At 32.8% G+C, this 20,509-nt stretch overlaps 3 protein-coding genes across 4 annotated transcripts; 2 read left to right on the forward strand and 1 right to left on the reverse strand.

Annotated features, from left to right (window-relative positions):
• Window positions 1–11,582: 11,582 nt before the first annotated feature.
• On the reverse strand, window positions 11,583–14,799 carry LOC116344848. The gene is made up of 5 exons (XM_031773656.1): window positions 14,540–14,799; window positions 13,443–14,425; window positions 12,573–13,341; window positions 12,169–12,502; window positions 11,583–12,031 (listed from the first exon to the last, which is right to left on the reverse strand). Exons 2-4 carry the CDS (start codon window positions 14,133–14,135, stop codon window positions 12,315–12,317), a joined length of 1,650 nt encoding a protein of 549 aa, XP_031629516.1. The 5' UTR covers window positions 14,136–14,425; window positions 14,540–14,799; the 3' UTR covers window positions 11,583–12,031; window positions 12,169–12,314.
• A 1,351-nt stretch (window positions 14,800–16,150) lies between these two features.
• On the forward strand, window positions 16,151–17,439 carry LOC116344850. Its single transcript, XM_031773658.1, has 3 exons — window positions 16,151–16,173; window positions 16,341–16,673; window positions 16,732–17,439. Exons 1-3 carry the CDS (start codon window positions 16,165–16,167, stop codon window positions 17,140–17,142), a joined length of 753 nt encoding a protein of 250 aa, XP_031629518.1. The 5' UTR covers window positions 16,151–16,164; the 3' UTR covers window positions 17,143–17,439.
• A 184-nt stretch (window positions 17,440–17,623) lies between these two features.
• On the forward strand, window positions 17,624–18,847 carry LOC116344853 (glycoprotein 3-alpha-L-fucosyltransferase A-like). Of its 2 annotated transcripts, none has more exons than XR_004201461.1 (4): window positions 17,624–17,736; window positions 17,795–18,251; window positions 18,314–18,593; window positions 18,653–18,847. XR_004201461.1 is itself a non-coding variant. In XM_031773662.1 (4 exons), exons 2-4 carry the CDS (start codon window positions 18,337–18,339, stop codon window positions 18,839–18,841), a joined length of 384 nt encoding a protein of 127 aa, XP_031629522.1. In that variant the 5' UTR covers window positions 17,624–18,251; window positions 18,314–18,336; the 3' UTR covers window positions 18,842–18,847. The 2 variants fall into 2 exon arrangements, 1 of the variants encoding a protein (XP_031629522.1); XM_031773662.1 differs by having other exon boundaries at window positions 17,624–18,251; window positions 18,314–18,347; window positions 18,410–18,593.
• Window positions 18,848–20,509: the final 1,662 nt, after the last annotated feature.

The following is a 20,509-nucleotide window of genomic DNA, read 5'->3' on the forward strand; positions in this document are numbered from 1 at the left end:
TCTCTCTCTCTCTCTCTCTCTCTCTCTCTCTCTCTCTCTCTCTCTCTTCGAACATATGATGTGCAGTACGTCGAAAAATAACGCGAAAAAAACACTTCAAACATTCGCTTTCACTACGTTCTTGAGCTCATATGGTATTTTATGACCATACAATAATAGTATTTATTGATGTAGGTTCATATGAACTATAGTTATAGCGCAATGTCTTGAATTTATTTTATAGAAAATAGCGCCGTTGCGGTCATTATACTTCTGTGCTTAGCTTTCGATTTAAATTTATGTTCGTTGATGGAGTTCACATTTATTTATGTCCGTAATTTAACGGAGATGAAAATAATCGGCGAATGATTTCGAACATTTGAAAGTGATTTTCTTTTTCCAAGATTCATGGATGTTTTTATTTCATGCCACCTTTTTCTTCAAATAGAATACGCTATTTGCGATAGATTTTACATTCACCATTCTACTGATTGAGTATACAAAAAATAACGTATAAATATCTAAGCGATTATTTGGTCGATTTATTTGACCCGCGCTTTATTTATTTTCACACTTTTTTGCAATTCATTATTAAATAAAACTTAAACTTGCGAAATTTTGATAAAAATGGGAACGAATAAAAAAAAGTTTCAAAACAAACTTCAGTCACAAGCTAAATCGCATCGTCAATCAACTTTTGAATTAAACGAATCAGATGTTAAATATTTATATATAAAATATATTTGTTGGTGAAAAAATGTCGATAAATAGAAAATATTGAAAATGTTCATGCCTTTACATTATAAAGTTATTATTGTAATAAATATTTATTGAGGCAATGTCAAAATATTGTATGCACCCAGAAATCACATTGCATTTTTCACATGATCAGATGAGATATTCGGAGAAATCTTTTACAATTTTTCTGAATCATTTTAATATTTGAGAATAACTTTTTTGATCAAAATCAATATTTTTCGGCTATGTCAAAATTGGTCACAGCGGAAAATCTGATTTTTTTTACAAGTGAATCGTAATAATTCAAAATAAAAACATTGTGCTATTGTTTGATTTGAACTAATAACAGTGCATTAATAAATAATTATTGAGTTTAATTGCAATTAACATGAGGAAATAGAGGAAATATCCAACTTAATGCACATTGCAGGAAATTCTTTGATCAAGAAAGATCAGGCAAGAGAATTATCAAATGATTGCAATAATTAAATCTTATAATCAACTGTATGAACTATGACACCATAAAAAAGTGTAATAAAAAGTCATTGGTGCACTGAAGCATTTGATATAAGAATCAATCCATAATTGAAACTAATTCTCCATGTATATTCACATTTATTATTTAAAAAAAAGCGAAAAATGCGAATGAATTAAAATAATTATCGATGATAAATATATATATTTTTCTCATAATTTTTCGCTCTTTGGTTATTTGCATTCTTCTGTCTATTAAAATACATCGTAAACATCATAAAAACATGTTGTCAATACAACAAACAGAAACTTCAAAATACCGATGAAAATGTTATGAGTCTTGGAACGAAGCGAAACGCACAAAAAGAAAGCCGAAATAAAAGTAATTAAAAAAAGCCTATCATAGCGAACGTTCGCTAACTTATCTATTTGCACATAAAGTAAACGTGTTTTTGTGTATTGTGCTTGCGTCTACGCTTCTATAGAAAACTATCGAACAAGCTGTAGTATGGGTTTTTCGCGTTTAGTTTGACTTCAGCTGTTGAAAGAAACGGTTCGGTGTTACCTACTCTAGCGCATAATTCGAATAGAGAAAGAAACAAAAACTGGATATTTTAATTGTTTTGTGAAACCAAAAACCGTTATCACAATGACCATTTATGCGAAAATCGTTCAAATTATTTTGATTACATACATCGATTCGATCAACATTGTTTAGTCGACAAAGAGAGAAAAACCAACGGTGAGTGAAAGTGTTTTCCATAAAATGATACCCAATATATCAATTATCAAGCTCGTTAAATGTGTTAAATCAATTGAACTTTATCTGACTAACAAGACCAAAAGAAACTTAAAATAACAAGAGCGAATTTACGTCATATGAATTCTTATAGACGAATTTCATTAGCGCTTTCGTCTTAATTAGTACATCCGAAAGTAGTAATTGATAATAATTCACTTTGTCACGGGGTCTGAACTTCTGACAAACTTACTTGAGGTGACACTCGATTTTCGATGGCACGTGTTTCCATGCATCGATCAGTTGACTGTGGAAAATTAATTGGATTCCTCACAGAAATTAACGATCGTAATTCAAGGTTATTGATGGCAATCAATGTAATGCGACGCGAAAAAAATCTAGAATTTATCCGTTTTAATTTAAAAAAAGTGCTCAAAAATATATAAGCAAAGATTCGAGACTAAAATGTAATTATAATTTGATTATTGAAATCATGAAATTCAGATATTCGCTGTAATTGTTTGAAGCAAGAATTTTACATTAAAACATGTAAACAAAAGTTAAAAGGCGTGAAAGAAACATTCATGTGAAAAAATGTTCAGCTTACTTAGGTGATGTAATTATATTTAAAATAAACAACCAAGTTACACCGGGAAGACAACAATAAAATGCGCACAAAATTGCACAGATTTGGTGTGCATGTATGTTTTTCCATTGAATCAACACATTCCAACTAATTCAACGCCGAGTCATGTGAAAAATAATTTCAAGTCAAAGAAATTGGGCCTATTTCAACTAAAATGTCATAAAAAATCGCTGAAATTGTTCGTCATTATTCTGTTTTGTTCACGTTATTATTACACACGCTGACTTTTCGGTTATCGTGTCAATTTTTTGTAAAGTTTTTTTTTCGTTTACACTCCGCGAACTTATCCAACTGGACAAACTTGTTAAAAAAAGCCCCGTAATATATTAACCGCGATTGAATTCGCGAATTTCTAAATAAAGGTGTGAATTGGATGTCTAATTAATATGAAAATATGCTAGGTGCTTTGGCTTTTCCGCTAACTCATTCCATTGAATTTCGATTGTATTTTGCTATTCAAGTATCATAGTCATGTTTTTTAGTTCCAATCTAATGAATCAAGGAGACACCAATTTTGGAAATTGTCAAACGAGTGTCAAATTACAGATATTATTTGTCAGATAATGATTGAACTAAAATTCGCAAATTATTTTTTTTTTGTCTCCATACCATCATTTTGGTGATTATTTCGCATGTCCTTCACACGGTTCAGTTGATAGATTTTAACATATAAGATAGATCTCTCTCTCTATGTTAAGTGGTTTAGTTTTTGTACTCAACTGTAAATTGAACAAAAAGTAAATTGAACGTGTCTTACTTCACGCTATTGGCTTTCTTCAGTGGAAATATGAATGGAGGGAGGAATTGTAGCGAAAATATTTTACTGAACATAAACCATTTATTAAATTGCAAATTCAGTCAAAATAAATGTTTCGGTTCCTCTTTCCACCGTGATAAATATCCGCATTATTAACATTTTATCATCAAAATAAATAAAACAATTTATTTCGAATGATCAACTAGCTGAATAAAGACGAAATGTCGATTCATTTCCCAAACTGCATGATGAAATCCCAAGACAATGAATTGGCAATTCAATCCAAAAGGTTAATTTTTATTTGCAACTGAAACAAAATGCCATTGCACTGTTTCCAATCCACGCTACAGAGCCGATTAATCGGACACACATAAATTTTGTTACGGTCTTCATACAAACCGGCAAAGAAAAAAACAGAAACGAAAAAAAGTGAATGAAAAATGATGTAAATTAAGTCAGTGATCATAAGGAAGTGTTTAGGTTTTTATGTTAATTTGATGCTCAACATTTGGACTTAAATTGTAGCAAAAGTTCAAAAGTGTTTAATTTAATGAATTTTGAGGACTATTGACGAGCAGGTAAAGTGTAAAGTGTCTGACCGCTTATAACCTTGATGTTTTACTTGCGCTAAAGACACAACATAAACACGGATTAATACAAAGTACACCCAATCCACTTAAATTGCCCGGAGCAATTGCATTTGAATTGTATTTTAATCCATTGGATTTGAACAAATGCCTTATTTTCAATTGAATACATAAACATGAATCAAGATAATTACCCATTCAACATTTACGATTGACAATTAGAAGCAGATGAAACGTGAAATCGATTGGTTGAAATCTGTTCCAAATCTGTCTGATGCCTATCGAAACCGATTTATTATCTGAATTTTATGCGTGCTTATTCAATTCATACCAAAAATGTGTATTGTTCATATTGTTGTACATATGTTTTGCTGGTCATTATCAAGGTCATCGCGGTGTTGGCTTCGATATGAAGAAACCATTCACTCGCGTATATGATCGCGTGCACACCATTCATAGTAAATGGTCTCGAATTTATTCGCTGTTTATTAATAAATTGTACAGTATGAGTAAAAATGTACAATCAACTCTTGTACATTTACCACATCGATACATGACAACCTGAACAACTTGTTTCGTTTTATTTAATTTATGCACATTTATTGAAATTATGCGAAAACATTTGAACGTTACCATTCATTGATCGTTGTTAGTTTTTGAAAGTCGAAACTTTGTTGATTTTTTTTTATTCTATACAATATATATATCTGAAGAATTGTGGAGACATTAACGAATATTTCCGGCATATATATTATATCAATCTTCATTCAAAAATCAATTCACAATAGATCTAATGAGTTATTGAATGTTGAAATAGTGAAGCGCTTCTTCATTGACATTCATTGAATTCATCCTTGTAAAAAAACGTCATTTTTACATTTAATAAAATACTTACGTTCAATGCTTGAGATTTGGGATTCGATCCAAAGATCGGGATAGTATTTAGAATTTGTATTTAGTATTGGCGCTTTAAAACATATGCACATCCATGAAGCTTAACCAAAGAGAAGGTTAATTCTTGAATGAGGAGGCGATTAGAACCGCTTTCCTTGATAGATTTACATTTTTATAAATCGATTGAAGATAGACAAATAAATGAGGTGAATTCACATTGAATTTTATTGTTTTCACGTGTTACGATCTAATGATAATCCTTTTCATACATTCAACATAGACTTTAGTGCAAATAATGAGTCGAACATGGTTCAAATGGTAAGCTCACTTGTTCATACGTTGCGTCTTTATACTAAAGTTAAATAAAAATCAATAAAATCAAGTAATAGTACAAATTAATTAAATACTAATTAATAGCGCGCTATAAAAATTCTTCCAAAAGAGGTAAAGTAATAAAAGTCTATTTTATAACATGAATTTGATCATGTACGCACTCTAAACAATCAAAAAAGATCATTTTATTGTAAAAATAAATATAAAATGGGCGGTATGGAATTCATTTGTCCTTCAAACAATTGAAATTGGCTTCTATCTATTATCTAATCGATATGGTTAGAAAACCTAACAGAAAAAAACAACAACATGACAACGCATTTTTGATGAACGGCTTCAGTTTGTGATTTATTAAATCAAATTATATGCAATTTTTATTGATAATAATGTGCCAATTGAATCGTATAAGTTATTTATTCAACAACGAAGTTATTTATTCAACAACTATTTTGTATACATATAATCAATCTTTATTCTTTATGAATGGTAGTGTTTTCTATGTGGCGATAAAGTACTTTGGCTCTATATGTATAGATTTTTCCGGTCAATTAGGAAGAAAATCAAATGTAAAAATCATTACATCTATATGTATTATATGCAATATGCATAACGATCTGATTAGAATGTATGGTACGTGTTGTTGATAATGGAGTACGTACGTCGAATGAAGTCTTTTGAAATGCGGCGAAGCGACGAACCGTTCCTTTTTGAACTTTGAAAAAACATTGCCGCAATCAATGACAATCAGCAAAAAAAAACCACCCACAGAACTATAAATCGAGTGACAGAAATGATATAAAACAGTTGAAATATGCAGACTTTGTTAAAGTGACGCAGCACGGAAGTGTTTTTTATTTTAATCGGTTGACATCAATGAACTGATGCAATAAAGACGAATTTATGACGCAAAAAATCTTTGAATCATCGTTTCAGCATCACGTTTAAAGTGATTTTTTTCGGTGCCGTCACGTTCGTACAACGACTTCCGATCTTTGCTTTTTTGCTGATCTCAAGCTTCACTTGGAAGTTTTATGATAAAATTGACAGTTCGAAGCGTTAGTGATGCTCAATATTTGAAGACGCCAATATAACTTAGTTTGGAGTCATCGTGTTTTTTATGGTAATTGTGACAGTAGTAATTATGCAGCAACTGCTGTGACTTATTGCTTTTTGTCCCATCTCGTTGTAGTGAAATTGCCAAGGTTCATGTTTTTACGCTATTGAATCGCGCTATATATGGTTCACGCAAACACTCTTAATGATTCTTTGATGATTACAAATCATGACCGAATTGGAGGGAGCTATGGCTACCATTTAAAACAGGTAAAAAATGAAGAAAAAGGGGTTTATCGCGGTTCTTTTTTCGTGATAATAATAAATGTGATATATTTAACAAAAAGTAATAAATGATTGTAGTCGCAGAGCAATTAACGACGGCTTATTTTTAACAAAACATTCTATCGAAATTGTAATTGCACATTTTATTGCCTTTATCAAACCATAAAACCGTTTTACGACTCACACGAATTCTTTCGGTTTAGTGGTATTTAATTATTATTAATTTTGAAGTTGCAATTTGAACAAATGTGCTTGTGGTCACAGTAGTCTAATTGCGATCATTTCAAGAACAAATTGTGCACGCAGAAAATGTATGACAAATTGCCAACCAATTTAATGTGAGTGCCATTATCGGAACGATGAAATGTGTTCGAACTCAATTGAAACAAAAACAGTTAGCAGCATTGTTTTCTGTGGCTTTAGGCATTTTCAAGTGATCAAAACAAAATTAGCGATAATGATTGATGCTCTTTGTAATTGATTGACGAGTTGAAATATATATACGTACGAAATGGGGTATCATCCGTCGAAAATCATGTCAACGTCTTTAATGATCCCAACGAATTGAGTAGGTCAATTATTTTTCGTTTATATAGGCGAAGGTCGATGATACTTTTGTCATTGTTGTATTGATCACCCCAATGAAACGTCGTTCAAATATTTTCTTTTCATTTTCACCTTCGCTTATGAGCATGCCTTTTAATTCATTTAAATCGACTCGATAAAAGAAACCTTTTCTGAACAGACGTAACATGACAAATGAAAATTCCGTGACGTGTGAATGAACAAACACTTTGGGATCTGATGGGCACTGAACCTTCAAACTTGAATAATCTTAAATTTAAGAGAGAAAAAAACACTGCTGCGATAAATTGACAATGTCGATTTGACATGATTCATTAATGTGCTAATTTCAAATGCATGGGAAAATCCAAAACGTCATTCACAATAATTTTGTACACAGAAATGACGACGCATTGTCATTATTATATCGGTTTTTATACAATAAAATTTATATACAATGTTTGTCATTATCTGGGAATATTATCTCCCATTAAGAACGTTTTATTCAGATTGTAATTTTTTTTTTTCACAAGAAAACTTCCATTTCAACTTCGAAATGATGATTGGTTATAATTAAACTTCAATTAACTCAGATATTTTATTCGATTGGAAGAATATTAAATAAACGAATATTATGTGATCAATTAAAGAGCAGAGTTTACGGTGTTACCGAGTGGAACGAGATTTAGAAGAATGAAACTAAATTTTCTTAACAAGATCGTGTGCGATTGCAACAATGATTTAGAAGAGTATATGTTCGTGGAACAAACCTATCGTCAATTAAAATCAACATGCATTTAAAGTGTGTCATCGTTAATTTCATCGCCTTTTGAAAAGCTACAGTTTTCTACGAGCGAATCTATTAATTTTTTACTTACACGATTGTATCGAATTTCTTCAGAATATTCAGTATTCTACAGTAAAAAGTCATCCAGCTGTAGGCGTATACAGAGGACCCACCCTAAAAGAATCTGAGAACATGTTCCTTTGGATTTTTGCCATTACCACCTCTAAAATCTTCAGCGTTAATCTACGGCTACTTGTATACAATGTTTAGCAATGGTTAACGATTGTCGCAATTTGGACTTGAAACAAAATCGAATGTCTTGACCCAAAACTTGAAAATCCACTCGAGGAACGAATTCTGTCTTCAGAATACATATGCCACATTAATTCATTCAATGAGCATCAATTTGCTTTTTACGCCATATTTTTTTATGTGCATAAACGAATAAAAATCCACGGTAAAGATAATTTAATTTAGTACAGATAATTTAATTTTTACTTGAAATTGTAATTAGAAGCTCAAAAAACTGGAATGGAAATGATTTCGTCTCGAATTTGCATCGCAGAATTAGGTTTTGAGCTTCACAAAAGTTTTTGTTCTAGTCAAACACATCTATAGAACTGTGGCAGACTATAAGTGAAGATTGATTTAAAAAAATCATATTGTTTATGTGTCAAATTTTGTGAACAATGGAATCTCATGAACATTCATTGGTCTTTTTATTTGCAACTTTTTCTATCCTACTTTGTCAACGTCGTTAATTTGTGAGTATAAAACTGTGACTATATATTGAAAAATATAAATGTATATATATGGAGTTGTCATCGCATGCATATTGTTGAATATCAAGTTGAAATTTACGATATTCGTGGTTTTTTTATCGCTGTAAGAAAGATGTGCATGGTCAGTACTTATGTGCAATGTATTTGTAAAATAAAGTTATCGTTTTATTGAATGAGCAATTTTTTTCTTTGAAAAGTGACAAGTCGTCATTTGTTGGCGAACAATTATTCTATAGCTTGACGGATCATTTCCTTATATTGTGTATCTATTTAAGAAAAAAATATTTTTTACATTTAAATAGCGGGGATTCCCGCGACCCGAGTCGTGAATTTTCATTTTTATTCGTGGATGATCATGATGTAGAATCTGTTCGGTTTTCACATGTATGCTAAATACGAAAGTGTTCGGTTCTCAAATTCGGTTTCAAGTGTATTTATTTTTTTACAATTTATATACACTATACTAATGAATTCAAACTACTATTTTCAAACCAACAGTTTGAAGAATTGAATAAGCGGCAGAGTAATCGTGAATTTTCAAAACTTGAAATAAGTTTTTATACAATATTTTTGTACAAAATTATTGAGAAATATGAGCAGAACTTTTTTGACAAATCTCCTACAAGAACAATCATATCTTCTTTAAAATTTCCATATGATAACTATCACTTCTCATATGTGTTTCATTATCGAACATTTAATTTTGGAAATGCCAATTTTTCGGCAAAATGAAGCTCAATATTTTCCATGATCGATTTTGGTTTAAAAATTCAAAGTTACAATTTGAAAATGAACATTATTTGCAAATATTTGTTATAATATTTTATCTACCAAAAAAATTATAAAATTCCTATTATTGTGTATCTATTTTTTTCTCCTTTGTGTTTATGGATATTTTGAAAAACTTTGTAGGTTGCGGTGACCGTCACATTACACAAACACAAGAAACTCATTAAATGGGTAACTGGTTCTGACTTTTTGTGCTCAAATCCACCTTTTGTTGAAGTTATATTAAATCAAAACTGGATTCCGAAAACCGTCTGACTGGATTGAAAACAAAAAAGAACAAACCGGATTCAAAATATCGTCTGACCGCGCTCTTACCTAATTTCCGAATAGACCCACCTCCTTGCATGAAAAATATGTGAAAAAGTTCTGTTGAAATTTTATGCAATCGCATCATACTATGGCCTTGAAACAGGTTAACCACACCACATGTCTTTGTGGTAAGCTGTGGAGTGACTCCATACACGTATGCATTGACAAATATAGTTTCTTCGCCTGCATTACGTTACTGGCAAAAAGGATAAACAAGGCAAATATTTACCTAGCTTGTTTATACAGCAATCATTTCGGCATTCTGAAAAAGCGTTGCGAACGTGATGTCGTGCATCAAAACAAAGCACTTGAGAACCAACACAAGAGTGCTTATACGAAACATTTTTGAGAATTTTGTATCTGTTTCTATGGAATGACTCCTCATCAATAATTCTTTTTTGAATAGCAATCATTAACACTCCACTTGCTTGACATTTTACGTAGGTTTGAACTTTGTGTAAGCTTTACATTTTTCAAATTCCGCTTGACTTTGATGATATTCTGGCTAATGTTTATTTAATTTGCTCAATGCAAATGCTGACATAAAATCTAAATTAAATGAAATGACATTAGTCAAATGCAGTGCATAAAGACGTGATGACAACAAAATACAAACGTTTCATGCGAAGCACTGTCAAGAACTGGTTTTTTAATGTACACAGTAAAATTAAGCCTAACAAAACCTAGCAAGCACGCTTCAATAACCGGTCGTTTAAGCGTCATTTATAATTAAATCATAAATGAATGGTGTAGCTCAAAATGTGTGTATATAAAATGTCACCGTGACTGTATTGTGTGTCGTTACGTTGATTTGCTTTTGGAAATTGTTTGTTTTTTCTTCTCTTGCATATGCATTTCACCATGATGAAGAGACGCGCGATATGCCGTTTGCTGCCGTATGTGTACGGCGTGTGCGCCATATTTACATGACGCACTTGAACTTGATTCGATTGTTGTACTGCACGGTGAACATTGAACTCGCTTACATATGATTTACTGTGTGAAGTTACAAATAAACATGATTCACTCTATGATTTTGTACAAGCTTGTTTTTTTCACATCTTGAGAGTCAAAAATGTCTTCATTTGATGGATATTTCAGAGCTATATTTCACACAAAGTATGTTGGTTCGATCCATGAAAACTGAATTAGAATTTATTTCAAACCAAATTTTGTTTACTTTTGAAAAAAGTTGCGTGAATTGAAACATAAAATGCAGCTTGTCTTCATTTTATTTCCTTAAAATGTTTTGTGTCATCGATATTATTTGTTATTTTGTCTGGCGAGAAATATGAATGGAAAAAGTTAATCGTCACTATTTTCGTCAAGGTTCTTGAACTTCAAATGTGTTGAAGGTAATTGACACATTATCTAAATCTTTAACAACATAGAATTGAGCACTGTAGCACTGAACATACGCGGAAAAAAGCACACAATGAAAATATACATGTTAAGTTCAAAGAGCATCAAATTATAGGAATTTCTACTGTCATACTACTGTTTGCAGTTTACGTTGGATTGATGTAGCTTGTGTTTTACTATTTCAATGAATGAACGAAGCTATTTTAATTCAATTTTGGTCATTGTTTTGGAGGGAATCTAGACTAAATATGGACGACAGAAAATGAAAAAAAATCCAATACCATTAAATCTTCAAAAATGAAAAAGAAACACAAAAAATACTGTATTTGAGCTATTTTCGAGCATCAAATATTATCTATTCAGATGATATAAATAGCAAAATTTAAGAGAACTAGTTTTATTCTTTAAAAAGAAGAAATATATATTCATCATGAAAACGTGTTTATTAATCAGAATTTGATTTGATAAGATTTCTATTTTTTTTTTTTCATTCCAGTTGGAGAAAAGAGAGAAACTAAATCAAAGTGGGCGACGCATGTTCAACCAAAATGCTATCTGGTGATAGTCATCTATTGGTGAACTTAATCATGATTGAGTTTTTGGGTACAGTTTTTTTTCTTGCCATTGTCACCATTTGCATTTATTTGCGGCGATACTTTGTCCGAAAATCATTGAATGGCTTCAAAGCATTGGTAAGTTGACAAAGAAATCGAACATATTGGCAGCTCGAATGTATTTTTAGTTAACTTTAAAATTAGACTTATATGTGTGCCAGTCTGAATAGTCCACTCAAGGTTAAAAAGAAGAGTGGTCATTTTGAACTTTTATTTTTAGTAAATTACTGATAATATCTCTAAAGTAATAGAGCGTTTTGGGCAAAGTGTAGATCTTAAACTGTCTGTTCCCAGTAAATTCAAAATATGTACAATTGTACATTAGGGTGTTTCTCATATCTGAAAATAAAAAAATGGTAGTCGTTAATTAAAAGTGCAAAAAATTCTAAGACAAATCATGACATTTACACAAAGCATCGACTGATGGTCACGCTTCCCGAAGCAAAAAACTGTTTTCAAAATTGAATGTTACTTACAAAGAAAAAACGCCCCATTTGTACTCCTGCGCAGTCAACAACAACCAAATGGGGTGTCAACCTTTTGCTACGCTACTATCCCACATGGTCGGGATAGCCTTAATAACTAATGTTACAATTGTTTTTTTTTGTTTGCGTTGTGCTGATCAGACAGCATGATCAGCTGGCTGCTGGTCGTACTCGAACATTTCTACATCATTATCTACGTTGGCGGCAGCAGCAGCAGCTGCTTCAGCGACATCAGCGGCTACTTCGGCGGCCTCAGCGACAGCATCGCGGGCTTTATATCTATTGATCGCATCCGGTATCGGAAGTCCTAGCAATGTCCATAGTCCTGAAAAATCAAACAAATGAATCTTCTTAAGCAATCATTCAATCGCAATTGTATCGTCAATTGGCCTTACCTTTCAGCAGAATGTTCTTAGCAGCCACGACGTCACGATGCCAAGTCACAGAGCATTCGAGGTTTAATTGCCAGTTTTTATAGTAACTTTTTACTTTTGACAATAAAGGCTCGTTTTCTTCCAATGCTTCGTTCATGGCGCGTTGCAACAATCGAAATTCCGATAGATCCTTCTTGCCCAACTTTGACACAATTTTTATTGGCAGCAATGTTCTGGCGTCGGGTATGCACCGGCATTTCTTGAATCTGGCCGATTTGGGCTGGTTTTGGAATCGCTTCATACATCTTGCGTCTGTTTGAGATGAACCCCATTCGTCCACCAGATCTATGACACAATTTCGGCGCTTCTTTATTGACCTCAAAGTCTTACGAACACCTGGACAGCGCACGTACTTTTTGATACTTATTCGGCTGTCAGATGGTACTTCGCCATCAGCACCAAAAAGAAACAATGTCGATTGCTTATCGGTAACCTTTTCCACCCAATTGTCGACAACACTACTGCTTTTGATGTGTTTGTCCAAGGCGAGTCGAGTGTACTTGGCAGTCGAGTAAGCACAGATCCCATGCTTCATCATTTTGACTCGGTGCTTGATGTAGTTCAGCCAGTATGATCCTTTTGGCGATGGCATCACTGGGTACAGCTCACGATTTTCTCTGTCTCGGCGCTCCTCTTCGATGAAAGCTTTGGTCCAACGCTTTGCTTTGGCATTTCGCACATTTTGACCAGTCTGCCAGTGGAACTGCTTGCTCGACATCACAAAGTTGGTCTGAAATTTTTTTTTTTTTTTAAATGATTAGTTATTGAATTATAGCATTTACGCGGTCTATCTTCCATTGATACATATACAACATAAATGTAAAAACTTACTTCGGTGCCAGTTATAATGTTGTGTGTCACTGTGGTGTTCCAACTTTTCAAGCCTGTATCAACGCCTGCAAAATTTTCGAATTTGCCATCCAAAATCATTTCAACGATGCGAGAACGGTCGTATTCTGTGTTATTCGTCTTCTTTTTGGCCGAGTATTGCAGAGACACAGCGATTCCATCGGTGTTTATAGAAAAATCAAACTTCTTTTTTCCACGCACGAATCGCCGAATTTTCCGCATGTAGAAATACTGATTCCACCAATGATCACGCGCATCGTTGAAACCCTTTTGTGGAAGAATTACCATGCTTGTTGTTCCGTTTTTGTTTTCAACTTCCACTTTCGGTAGCAATTTTTGCGAAGACAACACCTGGTGCATGCTTGAACAATCGATTTTGAAGTGCTTTCGGCGAAAATCACACATCGGCACCACTACTAAATTCCGGATGAATGGCCGAAACTTTAGATCGTCGAGCATTTGTTTGCGCTTGGGGCGACGCTTTGACTTTTTGCGCTTTCTTTTCTTTCGTTTGGATCGGTGCTGATGTGGCCACTCCAAGTTATACTCTTCTATCTCACGTTGCATAGATAGGAACATTGGCATGGCCTTAAACCAATGTTTTTCGTCAGTCGTGAGGTCATGCAGATCGATTTCTGGAAACACATTCAAGTCGTTCACCATGTCATACAACATGCCACACCGTTCGAGTTTGTTTGGATCGTGAATTGGAACTCTGATGTTTTTTTCTTTGATGATCAGTTTTACAACACTTTCGATGTCACTTGGCAAAAATTTCTCTGCGTCCTCTTCTCCGTCTGTGTTCAATTCGAACACTTTCAGTCTCAAGTACTGGGTGATGTGTTTGTCAGCATGCGTTGTTGAGTTGGTGACGACGTTGTCTGTGTATTGATTGGTCAAATGCTTTAGGCCATTGCTGAAATCATTGTTGTTGGGCCAATCGATACGATGATAGTCGTCAAGACCTAAAAATAAAATATGTTTTTCAAATTCAACTAAATTGTGTACTGTGTAGTCAAAACTCGCTATTTTATAAGGGGGTTTAATTGTTTAATAAATCAACTATAATTATTTATTACCTTCGACAATTGCTTTGAATTCAGGGTCGATACGTGGCAGCTCTGCTCGTGGTCCTCGTGGCTTTGTTCCTCGTGGTCTGTACGTCGACTTCGGTTTCGGTGGCTGATTGTTATGCCATAGCACTTGGTTAAAGCAGAGTTGGATCTTTTTTTCTCCACTTCCACCAAAGAATGCGAAATCATTATTCTCAATGCCTATGTTCGTACGCCTTTTGCACCTCGAACAAGAAAAGCAATGAGCCCAAAACGCAAATTGAAGTGGCTTGCAAACTCAGGTCCGTTATTTTGCTCATCAATGCTTGCTGGAATTGTGGGCGAATGATTGTCTTCAGCGCACATTTGATCGTCGTAATCTCATCCTTCGTTTCTCCCTTCGCTGGTATGGATGGCTTGAAGCGATTCGCCATTTTCCTATTGAAAAAAAAACAAACATTCGATTTAGTTTGAAAACGAATTTGTATTGAATTTTCATTGATCCATATAATTTAAAAGTGACGACTTTTCATATCAAACAATGTTCGATCGAAAAAAAGTATATAAAAAAATATATACATTGAAAAAAAATGTGCTCCAGCACTGAAATAAAAGCATTCACATGTAATTTGAAAATATCAACCGAATGCACAGATGCAAAACATACAATCAAAGTGAAAAATCCTTTTAACCAATCCACACAAATATTCACATATGTTCCGAATTCAATTTGATCGAACGACAACAAAACACGAATCTATCGCTTTTTTTGGTACACACACAAAATCATGCAACACAGAAAAATGACAAAAATCTTCGGATTGATAACAATGGCAGTGATTTAGAGAGAAAAAAAAATTTAAACACATTTCTTTGATAAACGAGTTATTGTTTCTCTTTTCTAAACAATGGAACCAATTCAAAATGGGTATCACTGCTTGAAATGAATTTCACCACCTCACGCAACAGAATTATGTACTGCAGAATAATTGTGAAATACATTACTTTTTTCATAAAATGTAATGTTACTGTTAATATGTTCAACGTTAAATAATTATTGGACTAGTTTAAATATATTTCACGTTACAAATGGCTTATATGTCGTGCTATGAAATAAGAATGAATTTCACAATAAGAAGGAGATGAATAATTGCTTAGAATAAGCACGTTATTCAAATTTTGAATAAATCGTGTATTCGCTGGCATTTTCTCATCAAAAATAATAATTTTTACCGATGAATTCACCAATATTTTTCACTTTAATTTTCACTGTAAATTAAGTTTACTCACGGTGATTTGAATTCAACAATCTGCTTGGACTCCGGATCAATCGATCGATCAAGTGTTGAACAATTCGGAATAAATTGATACAAAACGCACGTATATCGAAAATAATATGAATTATTAACAAAATCGTAGAATAATTGAAACGTTGAATTGGAATTAACACTGCTGCGTAAACTTGGTATTTACAACGATAAACATGTTCTCGGTATGGATGAAGCGGCGATTATGACATTACGAAAACCAATGAAATGAACGTCAAATGTCATAAGGCTCGATTCACATCAATAATGCTAATTCAATATTTTGACATTAAACACATTTTGCTATAAAGAATTTTTTGCTTCGGGAAGTGTCAATATCATTCGATGCTTTGTGTAAATGTCATGATTTGTCTTAGAATTTTTTGCACTTTTAATTAACGACTACCATTTTTTTATTTTTTGACTACGGAAACACTCTATTGTACATTGTACACCAGAAGCATAAAAAATCACTTCCTGAAGTAAACATGTTTATCCTTTTTTCACATTTTCTCCTATAGATCACAAATGGTGACACGGCTTTGTCGCAAGAATTAGCAGCACAATTGTCTTCCAAACATGAATGTCATGTAATTTTGGTTAAGAAAAAAATCGACAAAATAAAAAGCAAATCGGAATTACTTTCACCAAATTCGGCGGGGATTTCAGTTCTTCAATGCAACATACTGGACAATGAAGATTTGGGACATTTAAGCCAAACAATTCAGGATACATTCAATGGCATTGATATCGTAATTGATAATACAACAAATGGCATTTTTAGTGCTGTTAAAAGCGACGACTGTCGCGCCTTTATTGATGGCACAAGTGAAAAATTACGCACAACCATAAACGTGAGTTAAAGAAATAAAGCTTGAAATGGATTCAAAACAATTTCATTTTATTTTGCAGATGCTAATCCATTTCGTACCGAAATTAAAATACTCAAAATGCGGGCATTTCGTCACCGTTCAACCTATAATCTCAAACAAAAAACCATTATTATCTTCTTATCGTGAGATAAAAGAGTTAATAAATTTGCTCACCGACAATCAACAGTCAACGTTTGCACTTGATTTATTCAACAAGCAAAGAATCCGTTTGACCACTGTGCTGTGGAACTATGAGAACGTACACAATAACAACATCAATCAAACTAATATTAAGCAATATTCAGAACGTATTTTGGATGGAATTCGAGCTAATCGTACAGTGGTGCATATAAACAATTCGATTAATCTCATCGCTTCAATTCGCAATTATTTTCAAAGAAAAAAGAACCTCACGAATGTCGATTGCAATGGTCACAACAGAGTCAGTTGATGATTTAAATTTACTCAAAAATGGATTTGGCATGCGACGAATTCATGCATATCTATATCTCATAGCAACTACACACAAGTCGCAATGTTTTTTTCTATTGAGGTTACAAGTCTCATAATATTTTATATATGCATCCATAAAATTACATCAAAACACCTGCACTGTTCTAAATCTTTCTTTATCATACAAAAAATGTATAGATCTTTTACTTATTTTTATCATTGCTTTATTTGTAGTTGATAAGGAATTCATAAAATTCAAACATATGATAATAAACGAATTTTACGCATAAACAGACATTTGTTAATTTTATTTTGAATACTTTCTGATTTAGTATCATCTTTTAATTTTTAGAAAAAAGATAGCTAGTATTTTCGTAGTCACCCAAATTACAAATTACATTCTCTAACAAATTTGGTTCGTTTTGTCTTGTTTTAACGTTTGATTGCAGAAAAAATATTGCTTTATTCCATTTCGGTTTAGTAATAAGGACGAATTTGTCATGAGATCTCCAATTGCTTACGTATCGCTATCGATGAAGAAAATAATTGTATTTTTCTTCATTTTTTTTGTGGCAATTCAATGTATTTTATGGTAACTATCATATAATCTGTGAAGGCATTTCGAATAATAAAAGTAAATTCAATTTAAGGAATGTGAAACAATCAGCGACCAAATTCATTGGTAAAAATGACGATATAAAACCCAGAGAGCGACCGTGGTTCTTCACTAATGGTGGAAAAGTGCTGGCAATTCGAGCAAATTTTTCAGAAAAATTGGGCAGACATGATTCAAAGTTAATGCCATGGGAAGATCCAAGTGACGTCAAAATTATGATGAGAAAAAGGTGGAGAAAAATAAAACGATTCTATTTTATAATTATCTCGAAAAATGGTGGGAGCTGAAACAGCAATGGCACACTTGGTTTACCAATAAAAAATGCCCAGTCAATCGATGTAGATTCACAGTTGATCGCAAGGAAACAAATACAGCCGATTTAATTGTATTTTTATATCAAAAGAAAGATCCAAAAATAACTAAACAGCGACATCAAGTCTATGCATTTTTCAGAAATGAGAGTCCGATTCATTGGCCAGAACAATACACAAGTAAAAACTATGATTTAAAAATTATAATAATGATTTGCGAAAAATATTCCTTTGAATTTCAGAATCAGTCATTTATAACTGGACGATGACATATCGGTAAATGGCTTAAAAATAGAGTTTCTTAATCTTAAACAAAATGGTCAACTCTTAATTTTCAGGCACGACAGTACGATTGCGATTCCTTATTCGAAATGGTTATATTTCGATCCTCGAATAAAGCAAATGGAACAGAATCGAAATTATGCTGAAAATAAAACAAAAAAAGTCGCTTGGCTTGTGTCGAATTGTGATGCTGAAAATGATCGCCAGATATATGTACAAAAACTCCGGAAATACATTGATGTATGAATGAAATCTTGATGAAAATAAAATTGATAATTAATTTGTGTTGATTTCGACAGATTGACATTTATGGTAGATGTGGAACGAAAAAATGTCCCAACAGTTTTTCCGAGTGCCTTAATATGGTGACCAAAGATTATAAATTCTATTTATCATTTGAAAATTCATATTGTATGGATTACATCACTGAAAAAACGTACCAAAATGGTTTGGCTCATGATGTATTGCCCATTGTATTCACGTCGTGAAGACTACGAGAGACAACTTCCATACAATTCATTCATTTATGTGGAAGACTTTTATTCGCCCAAAGATTTGGCCGACTATTTAAACAAAGTCGATAAAGATGATGAACTTTATAATTCATATTTTCAGTGGAAAGGAACCGGCGAGATACATAATCCATTTGAGGATCTTTGGTGTCGTGTTTGTGCATTACTACATGATGAATATACCATGAACACTCCACATTGGTACGACGACATAAACAAATGGTTTTTCAACCCGGAAACAATGAGACGTGGATTCTGGCATGATACATCAGGTTGACGTTGTGATGATTCAACTATAGTTGAATGATACTATCGTATCATCAGATTCTTGTCTAATTTTATTATTTAAAAAAAATCAATTTACTAAGCAACAAATTGGCGGAAGTTTCATTATTCAAAAATATTCTTGAAAATAAATTGACGAGATAGTTCATAATTAAAGTATATCTGCCTTGTGTACTGTACAGAAACTGCGTGTTCACAATGGATCGACAACTAAGTTTAATATTTTAAATCGAAATAAAGAGAAAACCGCACGAAGAAAAATATGTTGTGTCTACATTCAGGCTATTCTCAAAATTCAAGTAAAAATCCGCTGACTATATCAAATGGAATTTCTTTATTCATACACAGATAGCTATAATAAATTATTGTTTTGTTCGGTTTCTAATACTTGAAATTATTTTAAAAATAGAGTCTATTCAATGTGTTCTATTGTCTTCATTTGACGTGGTTATGAATTAATTCGTTGAGAATATCTCTTCTAAAAAATGTGGCTTGGAATGGACAAATTCTTAATACTTTCTTTTTGCCTTAAACACATATAAAAAAATCAAGATCATAAAATTCAGCACAGTTAATCAATGTATTGGCTAACATTTTATACTTCGAAAGATGAAATATCCAAGTTCAAAATCTACAATGAAATAAGTAATATACTCATATCAAAATCTATTTCGGTCACAAAAAGTTGATTGCTTATTTACCGTTTGTTCGTTGTATGTAATTGCTGGTTTTTTTTCGCGTGAGCACAAAGAAATCACACACGTGAAGTCACCCAAAAGCAATTTGTTAGTTTTATGAAATATTGCATAAATGAAGCGTTTAACGACGTAAATGCTTAATAGAAGCGAGACATTCTTTAGAATAGAAAAATGTCTATAAGAAACAACTATTTTTGCGTGAAAATGATACCATTGGAATGCGAACTTCAAATTATGGTTGCTTTTTTCGTGAATGTGTTGATTACGCGAGAAATTCGAAATTCTAAACGAAAAGAAAGAGAGCGAAATAACGTAACTTTCGTCGTGAAAATCATTTAAGCAACTCAAGCACAGATTATGCAGAAAATTGGACCAAGCGCATCGCATTAGGCGATTTGGAGTAAGCGAAGTGATTGTTTTAGTTATTAATGATTTTGATGTTTGTTTTCTAGCTGTAAAGTAATTAACGTTTAGTAGTTTATTGAAAAACAATATAAGCCGCACGCAAACGAGCAAACGATGTTTACCGATTTCAATGTTTTTCCAATCCAAAATTGCCGAAATAAAAGAGTAATCAAAAGAAAGCAAGCGAACAGAGAGATTTGCAATTGTGTTGGTCCAAAATATACAGCTGGTGAATATCTTCAGTGTGCTCGAAATC

Source organism: Contarinia nasturtii, unplaced genomic scaffold (assembly GCF_009176525.2).
Source record: "Contarinia nasturtii isolate CC-2019 unplaced genomic scaffold, AAFC_CNas_1.1 Cnas_scaffold_1182, whole genome shotgun sequence".
NCBI lineage: Eukaryota > Metazoa > Arthropoda > Insecta > Diptera > Cecidomyiidae > Contarinia > Contarinia nasturtii.

Bases quoted from the DNA above. Each gene is read 5' to 3' on its own strand.
- LOC116344848 (XM_031773656.1), bottom strand. From the start codon at position 14,135: ATGTTGTATGACATGGTGAACGACTTGAATGTGTTTCCAGAAATCGAT. The intron at 13,342-13,442 runs GTAAGTTTTTAC...AAAAAATTTCAG, and splicing joins ACATTATAACTGGCACCGAA to ACCAACTTTGTGATGTCGAG. The intron at 12,503-12,572 runs GTAAGGCCAATT...TTGATTTTTCAG, and splicing joins TAAGAACATTCTGCTGAAAG to GACTATGGACATTGCTAGGA.
- LOC116344850 (XM_031773658.1), top strand. The intron at 16,674-16,731 runs GTGAGTTAAAGA...TTTATTTTGCAG, and splicing joins AATTACGCACAACCATAAAC to ATGCTAATCCATTTCGTACC.
- LOC116344853 (XM_031773662.1), top strand. The intron at 18,594-18,652 runs GTATGAATGAAA...TGATTTCGACAG, and splicing joins AACTCCGGAAATACATTGAT to ATTGACATTTATGGTAGATG.